This window comes from Alosa sapidissima, chromosome 21 (genome assembly GCF_018492685.1).
Source record: "Alosa sapidissima isolate fAloSap1 chromosome 21, fAloSap1.pri, whole genome shotgun sequence".
NCBI classification, from domain to species: domain Eukaryota; kingdom Metazoa; phylum Chordata; class Actinopteri; order Clupeiformes; family Clupeidae; genus Alosa; species Alosa sapidissima.
Genome location: NC_055977.1, coordinates 12606313 through 12623611, shown reverse-complemented (window position 1 = coordinate 12623611; position 17299 = coordinate 12606313). Strand labels below are relative to the sequence as shown.

General features: G+C 42.8%; 1 protein-coding gene across 3 annotated transcripts in view; it reads left to right on the top strand.

Annotated features, from left to right (window-relative positions):
• Positions 1–17299, top strand: part of LOC121695497 (potassium voltage-gated channel subfamily KQT member 4) — a 71782-nt gene that overhangs the window by 23834 nt on the left and 30649 nt on the right. For 2 of the 3 annotated variants that reach the window (XM_042076386.1, XM_042076387.1), the window contains exon 2: positions 15292–15382. In XM_042076386.1, coding sequence (XP_041932320.1) covers positions 15292–15382 — 91 coding nt within the window. Of the gene's footprint in view, positions 1–5914; positions 6009–15291; positions 15383–17299 lie in introns of all 3 variants that reach the window. The other variant, XM_042076388.1, reaches the window with a different exon arrangement.

The window sequence follows — 17299 nt, the reverse complement described above, 5'->3', positions numbered from 1 at the left end:
CAGTATGTTATTGGATGCATGACAGAGAGGGAATGTTCCATTGAAAATGCTGTTACATTATGAAATGTCGAGAGTTCGAGACCTAATCCATTACTGTAGGCATGTTTGTATGTGTGTACATGTATGTGCACCTCTAATGTGTACACTGATAATGTACAGACAGGCCACATATATTAATTTATCTTGATAAGTTGACTAGCTGCTCCGCAATCACTCAACATGCTGACATTTATCCAATTGAGTCTTTCCAGTCCCAGTGACATTGATTGACTTGCTTAACTAACATGTCATTGCTTGCTACCAATTGCATAAATAAATCACTTCATGTTAAAGTAAACACCCGTTGCATCCTGTTGCTTATTGTTACCATGGAGTTCCGTGGAAGTAAGAGACAAGCTGTTCCACAGCTTGTTCAGTGGAGATGTGTTGAGAAGTTAAAGCTGTGGCTTTGTTTGCAAGAAGTAAACTCCTTTGTTATGCTTACAAATGTCAAACACCATTTATGGTATTTATGAACTATTGTAACATTGACTCACGCAGCATTTTTCTAAGGAAACAATGCTTGGCCTTCCAGAAGTTATTTTCTCTAACTTCCTTTATTGTTCCACACACATATGTATTAATTTATTAATTTTTTTTAAAAATTTAAACTGCCTTTTGTTTGCAAGAAAACATAGGAGAAAAATGACCAAGAACTTGCTGCATTCACATAAGTGAAACACATTAACCTTATAGCTGTAAATGCAGTGCAGAAATAACAATAAGCTCTGCGCTCGCTTCTTCTGAGGCATCAGATAAAGCGCTGTGCTATTTTATCAGTTAGTCCTCTGGTGCTGCTGTGCTGTGCTGTGCTGTGTTCTACACCATTATTTTCTCTGTAATTTGATGACGTAGCTCCTCCAGAAGTTTCCCTCTTCTCTCTGTGTATTTAAGGCTCCTTAACCCTGCGCAGTGGACTATTCCAGTCTTCCTGAGTGCTCTGCTGTTCAGTCAGGTGGCTATAAAAACAACAGCTCAGGCCAGTGAGGGTATGTGAGGGGGGGGGGAAAGCACCTCAGAGTCCAGTCTTTGCCGGCTGGTCTCACAGCATTTCTGCCCGATGATGTGCTGACCACCCAGGCTCTCTGCCCTCTCTCACACCAAGTTCCTTGAAAAACACCTCAATCCAATTATGTGTCTGCCCCGAGTTAAACCAACTGGGCCCTGCTGTTGTTCTTACAGTTCCAGTTCTGAGCGATGATGAATAATCTCAATCCCTCTGGACCCTAACCCAGACAATACAATTAGACATGATGGAGCACATATCCCTACAGTATGCTCCATGCAGTGATAGCACAGTGTAGAAAAGCAGAAATTTTTGCTACATGTACTACAAAATGTGGACATTGTATATGATGTGTTAAGTCAAAGTTACTTTATCAACTGTCTCTGGTTAAGTGCAATTTATGTGTAATATATTCTACTTTTTTATAGACAAGATTTTTTGAGATCTCATTAACTGCATCTCTTTTCATCTGAAATGACTCAGTCTGCTAAAGTGCTGTTGAAGTGTCTCCGTCTCTCTTGTTGAGAGACTAGAAATCTACAGTATGGGTCATGTAACTTTACTCAAATCTATGCTCTGTAGCATAATGTCCATCAACATTTCCCACAGTTAAGCTAGTGTGGTATCCAGAAATGAAATCCGGTGTTTGAAGTCTTTTTTCTCAGCCGAAGTGAGTTATGAACAAAGATCAAAAAGCTTCTTAACCTTGCCTCGCTCTGGCTGTGAGGTTTGCTGTTCGTCTGAGTGCACTAATAACCCAGAAGGACGTGACTCATGTTTAGAGCAAACCCCCCCCCAACTTACACTACATGTGTTTACACCTAGTGCTCCCCTCTCGACTCTCAAAACCTCTCTCTCGCTCTCTCTCCTCTCTCTCACCTGTTTTTTTTCTCTCTCTCCAGCCCTGTTACTCTCAGACGCTCTGACTTCACTTTTTCCGCCTCAGTGTGTAAAGAGCTTTTTATTTTGCCCCGTCTGGGCTTTTTTAAGAGGGGAGGTTAACAGGGCATTGACTGGTGAAATGTCAGCACCTAAATACGTGGGTGTGTGAGTTAGTATGTGTGCATCAGTCACTTTGTAATATACAGTGTTGACAAAGGCAAGCTCTCTTGAGCACGAGTGTGTGTCGTCTTGTTTTTCCATGTGTTTTTTTTTAATCATTTTTACATATTGTATACAAGGAGACAATTAAGTCATTAAAACAGCTAGAATGGACGGATATATACAAAACGTTTTAACGTTTTTATTTTTAAAGCCTGAAAGTCTAAAAGGAGCTGACCGCAAAATTGCTGTACTCAGACTAGCTGAAGAGTTTTCTAACGGTGCTCATACTGTATGTGCCAGGTAGCCTCAGTCATTGACAGTGAGGTTCACAGTTGTGAGATCATAATTAGCTGACTACAGCTGATTGCAGAGAGCTTATGGGGGGCACTCATTTAATGCAGACTTATTAAGACTGATTGCCCCCTCATTTCTTCACACTCTTTTTACACTCTCCTTTCCTCTCCATCTTCTCTCTGCCCATCTCTCTCTCTCTCTCTCTCTCCAGTATCCTCCCTCTGTCACACACACACACACACATACATACATGAGCCCTGCACTCACACACACACACACACACACACACACACACACACACAAAAACACCCGCCCACACAGCCTCCCTCATCAACTCACCCTTCGATTAAAGATTAATTACACCTCCTCTGTCTCCAGTTGGGCGCAATTAAGCACCGCTAATCTGTTCAAACATAATGTGATCTGCCAATTACCCTGAGGTGGCACGAGGGACAGACCCGGGGCATCTGCAGCAAGCGTGAGACCACAACCCCCCCCCCCCCCCCCCCTCCCCCGTTCCCCCGTTCCCCTCTCCTCGACAGGAGCATAACCATGGCTATCATACTGTAACCGCTCGACTTTATTAAATCCAGCATTCTTTTACTCGCCAGTGGGTTTACGATTCACAGCACATTAACAAATGCTGGTTGTTTTCTCTACTCACGTGAGGGGGCTGAGTATGGAAAGAGCACACTGCTGTTATGTAAAAGATTGCTCAATTCTACTACTTTTATATTCCCAAATGAATATTATATATTATTTATTATATATTATATATATATATATATATATATATATATATATAGTAGGGGTGTAACGGTTCATGTATTCGTATTGAACCAAAACGGTACGGGTGTCACGGTTCGGTGCATGAATTTACACGGAGAATACACGGTATAAAAATACATAAAACTCGTGTGCGGATTAATTACATGTCATGCGCAACTAGAAAATGTCATTTCAAGGAAATTACCAGTGCATGAAAATATAAACATACTGTATATTAACATAAAATGCAAAACAAACTTTTATTTGATTTTTGGCACAGTTGAACAGTTGGCAGAAGTCATAATTGATAACAACTGACAGTTGAAATGGCTAAACAGTGAAATAGTTGAGTAGTTTAAATAGTTAAATTATTTAATAGTGAATTATTGTAGTGAGGACATTTATTTTGAAACAGTTGTGGGCAGAGGAAATAGTTGAACAGGATCTGTAGAGCCAGATTGTATGTTTAAAGCCTGAGACAGAGTATATAGTTTAAAAGTTAAATATAGATAGTGTAATGGATGTTGATAGACAGAAAGTTGAATGGATGTTGATAGGCAGATTGTTTAATGGATGTTGATGGGATGAGTGAATGGTTTGAAGAGCATGAATGGATAGAAAGTTGGATGGAATGTGCCTTATATCCTTGTAGAATGGAGATACACAGAGAGAGTTGGCCTAATTGAGCAGAAAGCAGTTGATACAGGTGCAATCAGTTTAACTAGCTTTTTGATGGGACCTAGTTGAGCAGCTGGAAGTTGATACAGGTGCAAATCAAGTTAATTAGCCCATTATGATGTCATAGTCCCCATACAAAGTCTATGGGGAAAAATAAGCTTGTTTTTTTATTAATATCTCAAAAAGTATAAAGTTTACAAAAGTGAAAAATACATTCCTCAAGTCTCCTTTTCAAGACCTACAGTACGTTACAAAGTTTGAACGAAGTTTCTACGTTAAATGGTTGAAGCTGAATTAGATGCAGAAATTTGGTGGGAAGAATAAGAAGAAGAAGAAGAAGAAGAAGAAGACTTCGGATAACAGAACAGTGCATTTTCATGCACTGTAATTACTGTTAAGTAGTGAGAGTTACGGGAGTTCTTTAGTGACACCTAACGCTAATCTGTAGCCTCGCCTTAGTTCTGAAGCTCTGATTGGCGCCTATGTTTTTTTTTTGTCAGGTCGTCGGTCGAGTCCGTCAGTCATTAGCAGCACTAAGGTTAGACCCACAAGAGTTAGAGGATCCGCTGGTCTCTTTAAGATCGCAAGTTTGAGAACTTCAGTTACAGTAACGTTAGTAGGCTACAGGCGAAAGAGTGGTGGATAAGATGAAACTGTGTGTCGGCGTTGTTCAGCAGTTGTTGGGTATGTTAGTGGAAAAAATGCTACACATATTCGAAGCCATCACCCAGATGATGTAGGCTACCAATCACCGAAACGAGGGGAAAAAACTTCCCCTGCGCTTCAGCAGCCTTTGGATACACATACAAATAGGGCCAAAACCTATGGCTTAAATTAAATGATTTCGTAATGACAGAAAGCTATGCAAATCGCGTGGTAATTACCTTTATGTTGGGGTAACTTGTAACTTCTCACATGAGGAGCTGGTAGTGTTAAGTGCATAGACAGTAAAATAAAGTGACAACGCTAACCAGGCTAATAAACAAACCATTCTACGGTGAGTTAAAGGAGAATTCCGGTGTGATATTGACCTAAAGTGTGTTGAAACATGATATCGAGTGTGAACGGATGTCTCATAGCCCATCTCGGCTTGTCCCCTGCACTCTAGCAAAATCTGGCGCTAGTTAGCCGATGCTACCAACAGCTTTTTCAATGGTGGTGCTTCGGCATTGGGCTAACCATGCAAATAAATCACTGTTTCAACACGCAAAGTCACGTGACTTCTAGTTGTAGTCTGTTTATGAAATGAAAAGAACAATTTCATTTTTTTTAAAAAGGCAAAATAGTGTGATATTTTCACAGTTAGTAGGCTAGATTATTACTTTACACACAATGAAAAATATTGAGGCAAATTGTAGACCCTTCCATATACAACTAAACACAGATGTTGAAGGTCTTGCTTAAGTGGATTTTTAAAAATCATTTTTCTATGTAATTTGCACTTTCAGAAATAAGAGATGATGTAGGCCTATTTTCAGTTTTATAGCTGATTGTCTTATTTTGTTTACAAGTTACAGATGGAGTCTGGGTACTTATTGTACGGTTTAGCCTACATCTTACACACTTCAGGCTGTTGCAGATAGCTCAGGGAAGAGACTGTATGACACTAGGTGGTACAGCCTGAGACATGTACAAAAAAAAATGCTTTATGCATTTTTGTTTTGCTTTTCCCTCCATTGTACTGAACTTGTACCGAACCGTGATGTCCGAACCGAGGTATGAACCGAACCGTGACTTCTGTGTACCGTTACACCCCTAATATATAGTCTACATTACTGTGCTTTTAAAATAAACATGATTGCCACATAAATGCTAATGGTCCCTCCATCAGTGGCCTCTCTCTTGCCGTCTTGTCGTCACTGACCGATATCTGCGGAGAGATGTCACTGCGAGCGCACAGCCACTGAAAAGGAATGTGGGAAGGAAGGCTTGGCCAAGGCCTGTCTCCGTAAATCACTCCGTGAATCCATGAGGTCCATGAATCAGACTGATATGGGGAGCCCCACAGACCAGGTCCATGGCCAAATTAAATATGTGGCGCTGCATTACAGTGCCCTAATCCAAACTGTTTTTACATACTCACAGGAGGACCTTCCAACAAGTGTCGTTGTTCATTTTTAAATTGCTCGCTGGGTCCTGTTCGACCCACATCATTTTGGATGGGCGTTTGCTGTCGGAGGTACGTAAGGATTGCTGGCAGCCGTTTGATTGCTTAGTACTGTGTTTTTTAAAGGCCCATTCAAACACTCACACACTCTCTCACACACACACACACTCTCTCTCTTTCTCTCTCTCTCTCTCTCACACACACACAAAAACACTCGAACACTCACACTCCATGAAAGCCTGTACTCTATTGTAAGCAGTAGCATCAGTTACAATGGTGGCCCTTCTCCCTACCATGCTCTCTCTCTCTCTTTCCTCTTTCTCTCTCTCTCTCTCTCTCTCACACACACATACACACACTCACAGCCACACACACCAGGTTTGCTGGCAGTCGTTTGGTTGATTTTGTGATCATACATAATACAAAGTGTTTCCTGTTTAAAAGCATCATACCCCCCCCCCCCCACACACACACAGGAAGTGTAACAACAAAGTCCACTCTATTCATTTCATACCTACACTAATATTCCTTAGACATCGCCCCTCCTGCATTGATACTTACAATTTTAATTTGGTTAGACTTTCATGTCAATTGACTCATCATTAAAGTTCATTTGAAGTTACAGTGAAGAAGATGCATTAAATGTGTGCGTGTGTGTGTCCTTGTGTGTGTATGTCAGCCTCAGTCTTGTGGAGTGTTTTGCTGGACATTCAGATGGTCTGTTGGTCTTAGCGTGTTGGCATGGACGTGCCAGATCGTCTGACACAGTCCAGCAGCTGGGCTCAGCCTGCCCGGAACAATGGCTCACAGTTTAGCATGCATCATCCCCACTCTGACACGCATGCACACTAGCTGGAGCACATCACAGCCCAGGCGTCATGACACTGAATATATATTATATATATATTATATTATACTGAATGCACTGTATAGCAGACCTTTCAAGAGGTAGAATAATGTGTGTGTGTGTGTGTGTTTCTGTGTGTGTGTGTGTGTGTTTCTGTGAGTGTGTGTGTGTGTGTGTTTCTGTGAGTGTGTGTGTTTGTGCTGCCATTTTGTGTGTTTGTAAAGAACACATGGATTGGCATGGTACTCGAGGGCCTGGTTTATAAGTGTTAACTGCATTCATCATTCATAAGACACAAGAAGGGAGTGAAGTGTTTATTGGCACTGTGTCTGTACAGTATATGTTGTCCAAGACGTATGGACAAGCCCACTGTGCTTCAGTAAATCAGACTTTGTGTCATAACGTTTATTTTACTGGCCAAGTTGCTTAGTAAAGGAATAAAGAAAACACATGAGAAAGTACAAAACTTCTGCCGTTAGAGGACTTTATGTCATCACATCATAACAGTATTTCATCAGCCACAACAAGGGAGCAGTCAGGAGATGGCATAAGGTAACACTATCGCAAGAAGCATTGGAAGTGGAATGTTTTCACTTTGGAGACAGACAAATGTATTAGCAATTAGTGTTCCCATAATGCCAAATAGAAGCATATATCTTTGATGGGAATTGTGAGAGTAAATAAAAAATAAGAGCATTTCCCACACACAAACACACACACACACACACACACACACACACACACACACAAACACAAACACATACACTCACACACACGCACACTCCCTTCTCATCCATTTCAGAAAGAGTCATGAGTCAGTGCTTTTATTTTTTCCTTCTGAGGTTACCAAAGCTGCTAAAGTACACGGCTGGTTCCTTTTGGCTGACAGAGGAGAAAAAAGGCACTTCTTGTTTATTTGTTAGCATGTGTGTATGTGCGTGCATGTGAGTGTGTGTGTGTGTGTGTGTAAAGAGTTGACAGTCCCTGGTAGACATCTATCAGCAGGGATTAGGAGTGCTGGCATGTACCTGGGCAAATTTTGCTGGTAGGTGCTAAATGAGGATACAGATGCTATTTATAATGCCATTCTTCAGTTACCACCTTTCTCCTCTGCTCCAAAACTCATCTCTGTTTCTTTCTCCCTTCCCCCCCCCCTCTCTCTCTCTCTTTCTCATGCATCTTCTCACTATCTCCTTTCATATTCTATTTCCCTCTTTCTCTATAGAGCCCTTAACGTTACTCCTTCGTCTTCTCTCTCTCCTAACATCCACCTTGCCCACAGAGGTATCCATTCTGCTGCACCACCTGCCTCTTTACTTAGCTCTTAAGGTGGTGTGTGTGTGTGTGTGTGTGTCTGTGTGTGTGTGTGTGTGTGTGTGTGTGAGAGAGAGAGAGAGAGAGAGAGAGAGAGTGACAGGTTTACACAGAGAGACTGTGTAAGACTGTGTTTGTGTGTATGTGAAAATGTGCTTGTTGGCTCCCATTGTGTGTATAGAACACAGGTCAATGCTGCTTTAGCACGTTCATTCAGAGCTGCATTGATCTGTTCTGGCGCCACATTCCACACACAAACACACACACACTCACAGACACACTCCACACCTGCTCGTTCCATACAGGGAGTCCCTGGAGACTCAGCACATTGTCATCGCTCACCTGCAGCCTCCTCTCCTCCGTCGGTTTCCTTCTCTTCATCCCCCTCTCCCTCTCTCTCTCTCTCTCAGTTGCTCTCACTGTCTTCCTCTCTCCCTAATGAAGATCAACCCCTCCGTTGGATTTCATCCATTAAATGACATTTTCCAACCCGTCTTTTCCCTCCCCTCATTACTGTCTGTCTCCCTCCTCTCCTTGTCTTTCTGTCTCACTCTCTCTCTCATTCTCTCCCTCTTTCCCTGTCTTCTCACCCTCCCGTCCACCCTGCTGTGTGTCTGATGTCGACTCCATCATCCTGGGCCGATTCAATCAGAGGTGCTGGCTCTCACTGGGCAGCGAGATGGCCTGTGGAGGAATGTAGTAGGGGGGCGTGTGTGTGTGTGTGCGTGTGTGTGTGTGTGGTGTGTGCGAGCGTGTGTGTGTGTGTGTGTGTGTGTGCGTGTGTGTGTGTGTGTGCGTGTGTGTGTGTGTGTGTGATGGCACACTCTCCTTCATCTGTATCAACCATCAAGTGACTGTTAATGAAGTTTTTACATTAAATGGATGAATGGAAAGAGGACCAACATTCTCTGGTGGAATCACTTTTGAATTATTTTGCCTTTATTTTTGTGAAGTTTAGACAGGTTAAGATGCTGCTGAACTATATGTACTAGGATACTGTAGATGACAGCCCTACATATACTCAAACTGCTATTCATGAAAAGAATTCATTCATGAAGAAAAATGACTGACTTCCTGCACATGTCTCCAGAGAAGATCATATATTCCTTTTGTGGTTAAATGCCTCATCTCCAAAACATCCTGACACAACCCATCTCATTTGGTAAAACACTCTAACACACAGACTTTTTTACTGGAGAATATTCCATTTCACTCAGACCTTTGCTAATAATAACTAGCGAAGGGTTTGTGTTTTGAGCCCTGTTGGTCGTAGCGGTAGTCCTCAGAACCCTACTGACCACTAGATTGGGCCTGAGTCATGTGGAGAAAGGGACTGGGCTCCGCAGCGCGCGCCACAGGCGAGTTACATCACACGTCTGTGTGTTTTCAAGCAGCGTGCCAGAGAGTGACCTCATGTTTGCCCATCCGCGTGCACCAGTAGAAAGCTTAAATAAACGGAGATAAAATAAACTCTTTGCGGCGATTCACTTTCCGCTTGGAGCGGCGAGGGATTAGTGAAATGCACAAGCTGTGACAGTTTGGCCACCGTTAGATACATCAATACAGTTCCTCAAAGTTATGGCCTTTGATTATTCCTGGATGCAGTCCTTGTTCCCTTACTAAATCAGCAAATGGATTTTTTTTTAAAGTTATTGTTTAAGAGAGGGGTGTCAGGCAATATGAGGGGTCTTCAGCTTGCGTGCGGAGGGCTGCTGTTGGCACAGGCACGGCTGGGCACCCGAGGGCATCATAAGTCTCAGACGTGCAGCTGAGGTCAACACCGCCACTGTCTTTTCCTGGAAAAAGAGTGGGTGTGTATACTGAAGCGAGGAGGCCGTGTCTAGTGATGGGTAGCAATTCCAAGCTTTACACACACAAACTGTATACAAAGAGTAATTGTGGTAATCTGCAGTAACAATCATGGCTGAAGGCATCAATCCTACATCAGATTATATTCTTCGCACAGCAGGCCAAAACAGGGTGGTCAGGAACCTGAAACAAAGAGGCACATTACTCTGAAGGACTTTATTTTTAGGGATAACCCAGCTCACCGTTAGCACACTTAGATGGAAAGTTTATAGACGCTTGACAGAATCCTTTCGGAAAACGATTAGAAGACCTTTCTTTGAAAACAGCAGACATTTATCTAAATAAGGGTGTTGTGTAAAGCCATTTATATAGTTAATTCAATCACATGGAAATCTAATTGAGAACAACAGATGATTGTCAGAACTCAGTAATTTGAAATGTATTAAATTGTACATTGTTTTGCTTTAACCTCCAATGTGGTCAATTTAATTAGATTTTTATTACATCAAAGTTACGCAAAATGAAATATAATGATGACAAGAATATTCACCTCACTAATTATGGCATCAAAAATCCTTGATTACTCCACTTCAACCCTCTCTACATTGTGTATAACCAAGGAATTCAATATGTTTTGACCATAAAACCACCTATTTGTATTTGTTGCAGCATACAAACTAACAAATCACATGACAACACATTGCAATATTCATGTGCATGTATAACATTCTAATAAAGGTATCATAAAAGCTTTACAGCAGAGAGGCCTTTCTGGTAATTCCAAGAAAGCGGTCACCTGGTATGTGGCAGGCCTAAACATGAGGACAGCTACTGTAGTAGTCGAGTGGGTATTTAGTGGGTATTTAGGGCACCTTTAAGGCACCTAACCCCTCACTGCTCCCCGAGCGCTGCTGTTGTTGCAGGCAGCTCACTGCGCCGGGATTAGTGTGTGCTTCACCTCACCGTGTGTTCACTGTGTGCTGAGTGTGTTTCACTAATTCACGGATTGGGATAAATGCAGAGACCAAATTTCCCACACAGGATCAAAAGAGTATACTATATACTTATACTTAGTTGTTGTTAGCATCTTGCCACTTCCCAAAAGCTTTTCATATGACCTCTTGAGACACCCAGCATTCTGCTGAGGCCCAGGATTTCATTTCTGCCGTCCCCCCCCCCACCCCTCCCCTTTTTCATTCTCTTTCCTTTTAATTGACAGTTTTTCCTGAAATAGGGAACTCTGGGCTGACGAAAAAGCGGCCGCTCAGCTGAAATGCGATGCGCTGCACATGCTCTCTGCATGCTCTTGGATGTCGTCCGTTTTACCCACTTCATCAGTTTTCTGAGGGGCAGGCTGAGAGGAGACTGGGCAGATGCTGACCCCCCTCCGCCCCACTCCACTCTGTTCCTGTGTTTGCACAGGGATGCTGAGGTATCAGTGCCAGGACTGGCCGGGGGGGAAAGTTTGGCTTTCCTCTGCAGGGTTATGTTCGGGGATGACTTTACACAGGCCATCAAAGCCCCTCAAATGCAGACTATGCACCATAGAGAGGGAAAAATTATGCCTCTGTGTGGGTGTGTGTGTGTGGGCGTGAGTGTGCGTATATGCATGTGTGTGTGTTTTTGTGTGTTTTTTTGTGTGTGTGTGTGTGTGTGTGTGTGTGTCTGTGTCTGTGTATGTGTGTGTGTACATACCCCTATTTGTTATGAAATGCTGGGAAGATATAACCTCTCAACCTCATATGTGAAAGCTGGCCAATTCTGTTGGGGTGAAAAGAAGCAATTAGTGAAAAGCCTTAATTGCACTAAAATACACTAATTATCTTCTTCCCCTCAAGCTATGAGGATTCTTCTCTCACAAATCTAATGTGCCTCCCCATTTTAGCTGACGTTGTATATTTATTGCACATTACACTGGTTCCTCCTTTCCTTTGGCAAAATGAACGAAATGACTGAATGAACTCTGTTGTTTTGAAAATATGAACTGAATACCTCTGTCATAAAAAAAACACACTTACAACAGAGAGACATTGAGAAAGTGGTTTTAGGCTAATCAATCCTCAACATTTATATCCAGGAAGGAATTAGACCTTGTCCCCTGCCAAACATGGCTTTCACACGAGAGTCTTTCTTCAGAATGCTAATAAATCCACCGCTAAGCTAAATCTCCATCTGGGAACCTGGGGCCAAGTAAACCAACCAGAATTCAGAAGAGCAGACCAGCTAAAGGATTGGGCCTGGGAAGTGGCACAGGAATCACACATACACACACACGCACACGCACGCACACGCACACACACACAAACATTTACACACAAATGCAGTTTGGGGCCAGAATTGCATGGTGACTGTTTGTGTTTGTGACTGTTTGTGCTTCATTCCTAGACAGTCTGAGCTGTTTCCACACACTTCCTGTTGCCAGCTCATAACTGCGGTTTTAGTGTCAGATTCTGTCTGTGCCAGTGTCCAAATGTGGCGCTATGCCTTATGAGCCAATTATCCGAGCTTTTAGACATATGACATGGGCTGTGTAATTACTTAACATATGTATAGACTTACTTTGTTGTTTTGGGTGACTGAATTTGGTCTGGGGTTTGCCTCAAACTAAATGAAGGCATTAATTGCAGAGCAGTCCACGGACACTTAAACTGAATATGAGAAAAGAGCGGAAAATAAATAAAATAACAACACAGAAAAACATATAAATGCAGTTAATTTTAATTGGCTTATTTTGACAGGGCTGGTAGGTTGGTAGTAAGTGACATGGCTGGGTGACGTTCCATGCCGTCCTTTGCTGTTTAATTACAAGGGCACTTGTTTTGCAAGTGCACTGTTTGTGTATTATAGTATAGAGTATGTGACTTATTAAATCTGTTTTCCACTGTGTGGGTAAAGCCGATATGAAACATGCGGTTCCCTTCTGAATGTTATGAGACCACAAGAGGGCAACCCTTGGAGCACACATGCTTCCCACAGCCCCTTCGCTGTGTTTGATGACTGTAATTAATACATACAGTAGATGTCCCTTTTGTAGACCAGTGGAGATTTTGTGGTGGGGAGAGAGGGGCACAACCTGGTGACATTGATAGAGAAGTTAAATATAAACTTTGTATATAGAACTATAAAAGAACCAGAGGGCTTAACATGGGGAAGGTGCCATGCTCAACTCAGCAACTCACTTGAGCTTACTGAATCCGTGCTGTGCTTTCCGTCAGCCACGACCCTTGGGAAACGACTGCAGAGATCTGTGATGAACAGAATGTAGTGATTACATGAAGGGTGAAGGATGAGAGTTGATCAGACTGTGTCACTGTTGACTGCTGAACATGCACTGAAGTAAAGAGTAGCACACGACCATTTGGTTACATGAAAGCCTATTCTGAATATGTGTTTCTATGCTCGGACATATCCAAAATGTCAATGACCAAACCAAACAATAACTCAAATGAATCCTGAAACCATGCATTACCAATGCAGAATACAATGACATAGTACAGTTGGCTGGCTGCGGTCGCAAAAGCACCGTATGTCGTACCTAGTATCTGTAACTGTCCTACATTCGCTGCCAGTAGCCTGAATGCCAAGCCAAATAACCAAAGCAACCAAAACAAAATCATCAACCTTTGTGCGCAAAAAATAGCGTCACTAAAAGTAATCTTTGTGAGCGTTTTTCTGGGGTTATCAAGCAGACACCTTCCTTCATTGACGTTTCGATGATCTAGTTTCCTGTCAAACGTTTTGAACTGTCAGCTTCTCATGTCTGGCTGGCTGTGTTATAACTCGAACCTCCGCTGGACTTCTCTCATTTCAAAATGTAATACTTCCACCTCTCTATCTCAGCCTCCATCTCTGCAGCCTTCCGTTTCTGCTCACTCGGTCTGGAGTGGTGAAGAGGTTTACAGCTAAATCACTTTAGTTTGTTTTTTCAAACCCACAAAAGTACTGTTAAAAATATCTCTGTAGGAGTATGTGTGTTTGTGCATTTAAGTATAAGTATATATACTCTTTTGATCCCATGAGGGAAATTTGGTCTCTGCATTTATCCCAAACTGTGAATTAGTGAAACACTCAGCGCACAGTGAACACACAGTGAGGTGAAGCACACACTAATCCCGGCGCAGTGAGCTGCCTGCATCAACTGCAGCGCTCAGGGAGCAGTGAGGGGTTAGGTGCCTTGCTCAAGGGCACTTCAGCCGTGCCTACTGGTCGGGGTCCGAACCGGCAACCCTCTGGTTACAAGTCCGAAGCGCTAACCAGTAGGCCACGGCTGCCCCACCATTTATGTCTGTGTGTGTGAGTAGAGTGTGTGTATGTGTAGTTGAAACATGATTGGTAAAGATGTGTATACTCAAATCAGCTTATACACTACGCTAAAATTGCTTACACTGTCGGGCTGGACTGTTTGGAGTTTTAATCTCAGATTTTGAAGGGGTAGGGGGGATAGCTGATACTGTCCTCAGCAACAGCTGCTGTTGTCAGGCTAGACTCCAACCAAACATGCTCGCAAATGGAGAAAGGGGAAGGGAGCTCAGGCAAGCTGGAGCTCAAGGCTCGAGTTCGAGGCTCAAGGCTCGAGTTTTTGTCCCACACAAGCCTCACTCAGCTGGACACACCTGGCGAGGGCCTTCCCCGCCTCTCTGAGTCTCCCTGACATCTCAGGCTCGGATTCCCTCCAAAGGATCTATGCCGTTCCCAGAGACTGGCCTAGTATCCGATCTCATCCCCTCGATTTTCCAAAACGGCATGCTGTGCATTCTCAGGGACGGGAGCCACGAGAATCTCCCATTAGCTGCAACTGATGCGGACGCCAGAGCAGATTACGACTGTCCTTTAAGCGCTCCGCCAGTGGAACGCTGCAGCCATGGTGGTGGCATTATCAGTGTTCCACCAGTGGAAAGAGTCATTATTATGGCTTTGTTGTCATCTCAGACGGCACGGTGAACTTTGTGAGGGTCCCCTGTGGCGGTTACAAAGTGTGTGTGTTTGTGTGTGTTTGTGTGTGTCTGTGTGTGTCTGTGTGTGTGTGTGCTCTTGCAGTGTGCTCTGTCCCTGTCTTTGTTCGGTTTTGTTCTATTACAAAGACACTCTCTTGATGCCAGTATCAAGTGAAGAGTTCCAGGGAAATTACAAAAGATTGTATTTTATTTTTGCTTTTTTTTTTGTGGAAAAAATATTAGATTCCCCCCCTCCTCTAGTCTAGACTGTATTACCCTCATGTGGAAGTGTCTCCAGTCTGATGTGTGCAGTATTAATGAGTATTGCTGGGACTGCAAAATCCCACTAATGTTTTGTGTTTATTAGTGTAACTGACCTGTATTTTTTGTCTGTCTGTGTGTGTGTGTCTGTGTCTGTGTGTGTGTGCGCATGTCTGTGTTTGCGTTTCAGTTTCCTGCTGGTCTTCAGCTGTCTGGTGCTGTCTGTGTTCTCCACCATCCCTGACCATCAGAAATTTGCCAACGAGGGCCTCTTCATCCTGGTAAGGGCACCACTGTGTCTCAACCCAACCAGCTGCCCTCCCTCCCTCCATACCCTCCTCTCACACATCTCCACTCCACTCTGTTCTGCCTACTGATAATACTTATGCACAACTATATAAACACGCAATTACAAAAGTCATACGAACACTTGAGATTTGTTTGCACTCACTACCTGCCTTCCCCTGTATTTACACTTGTGGCCGTGTTTCGCTGGGCAAGTCACGTGTAGGAGCTGCTAGGAGCAAGCTGGAGTGTGCTGACTTACACACTACGAAGAGTCAAACATCTTTAAAGGAACCGGTCCATTTCTGTTTGACTAAAGGACGCTGCTGGTACACTATATACAGTCAGCAGGCATTTATTACCTCCATGAGGCTCCATACCTGTCAGATAGATATTAGGAGTCTGTAGCCCAGTAAAGTCTCATATATCTCTCATATTGTCTCGTATATTATGTGGACATCATTACGGCTGGGCCCATGAGCTGGACTTTCGTTTAGCATTTAGCTGCAGCTTCAGTGGTGCCTCAGTGTTTTTAGCTCTCTAGCTCTCTCAGAGAGTGTATGTGTGTGTGTGTATGTGTTTATCTGTTTATCTGTGAATTTCTGATATTTGTTTCTGTACAGTATGTGTGTGTGTGTGTGTGTGTGTGTGTGTGTGTGTGTGTATGTGAGGGCTTATGCATGGGCCTCCTCCTCGTCTCTCTCTCTCCCTGTCACACTCACGCTCCCTCTCCATCGTCCTGTGGTCATGGAGGATCTTCGTTATTGACCATGTGGTGTGACGACTCTGGCTAATTCTTCCCCCAGACACATTAGTGTGTTTTACTCAAATCCTTTCTCAGCCCCAGAGGCTTAGCACCACAGGTAAACACCAGGTTCACGGGATGGGGAGTGCACTGCAGCATTACCTGTCTTACACCATCATCATTTTTTAACCTAACAGTAATTGATTTGTAACTGAACCTATGCTGAGAAGCCATTTCCACTTCCTCAAAGGCAGTTGATGAGTGGACTCAAAGGTGCTTAACTGCACAGAGTTGAACCAACTGTTCCTTAAGTAATGGACTAGCTCATTGTGACGTGTGATGTTTATCTTAAGTGGCTCTATTATTTCACAATTTTTTTTCCCCCCAGAAACCCTTTTAGACACGTTAAGCCCTCTGATTTATTTATCGAGCTGGATTTATAATGAAGGGTGCATTCCTGTTGTATGTTTTTTTTTATTACACTCTGGCCTACTAGTGGCCTTTGGGGATAAAAACGTCACATGTCACGGCCATGGCCAAGACATAAGTGCCTTTTGGATGCTCTCTTCAACAATCTGGATCCTATTAGCCTCAGCAGACAGATTTATGTTTGTTTTTAGAAAGTACACTTTTTTTCATTCGCAGAAACTTGTGAACTGTGAATATCCACTTATAAAAGTAGATATTTTATGTCATGCAGTGTGCTATTATTTTTAGTTAAAAAAAAAACATATTAATACCACAGGGCTCTACACTAACATTTTTTTCCAGGAGCACTTGTGCGCCCAAGTTAAAAAATTTAGGAGCACAGACAAAAATTTGGGCGCACAGTCAGTTCTGTACTTAACTTACACATAATCTAACATTACACTGCAGCTAACAGTTACACATGCCAGTGCACCAATTGCGAATATTATGAATGACTGACAACATTTAGGCTACAGGACACAGGATTTTAAAGATCAGTGGCTATTTTATTTTCAGTCTGTTCCATTTTCCTACATTTTGTTAATGTAAAATAATATAATACATTGCCATATTTGCATTTAGCCTGTATATCAAGTATCCTGCCAAATGTAGGCTAATTTATTTATTTGTGAATCCATCTGTAGCTAATCCAAATATGCCCATGGTGACCTATCTGACTGCATACTGCCTAATACTACTA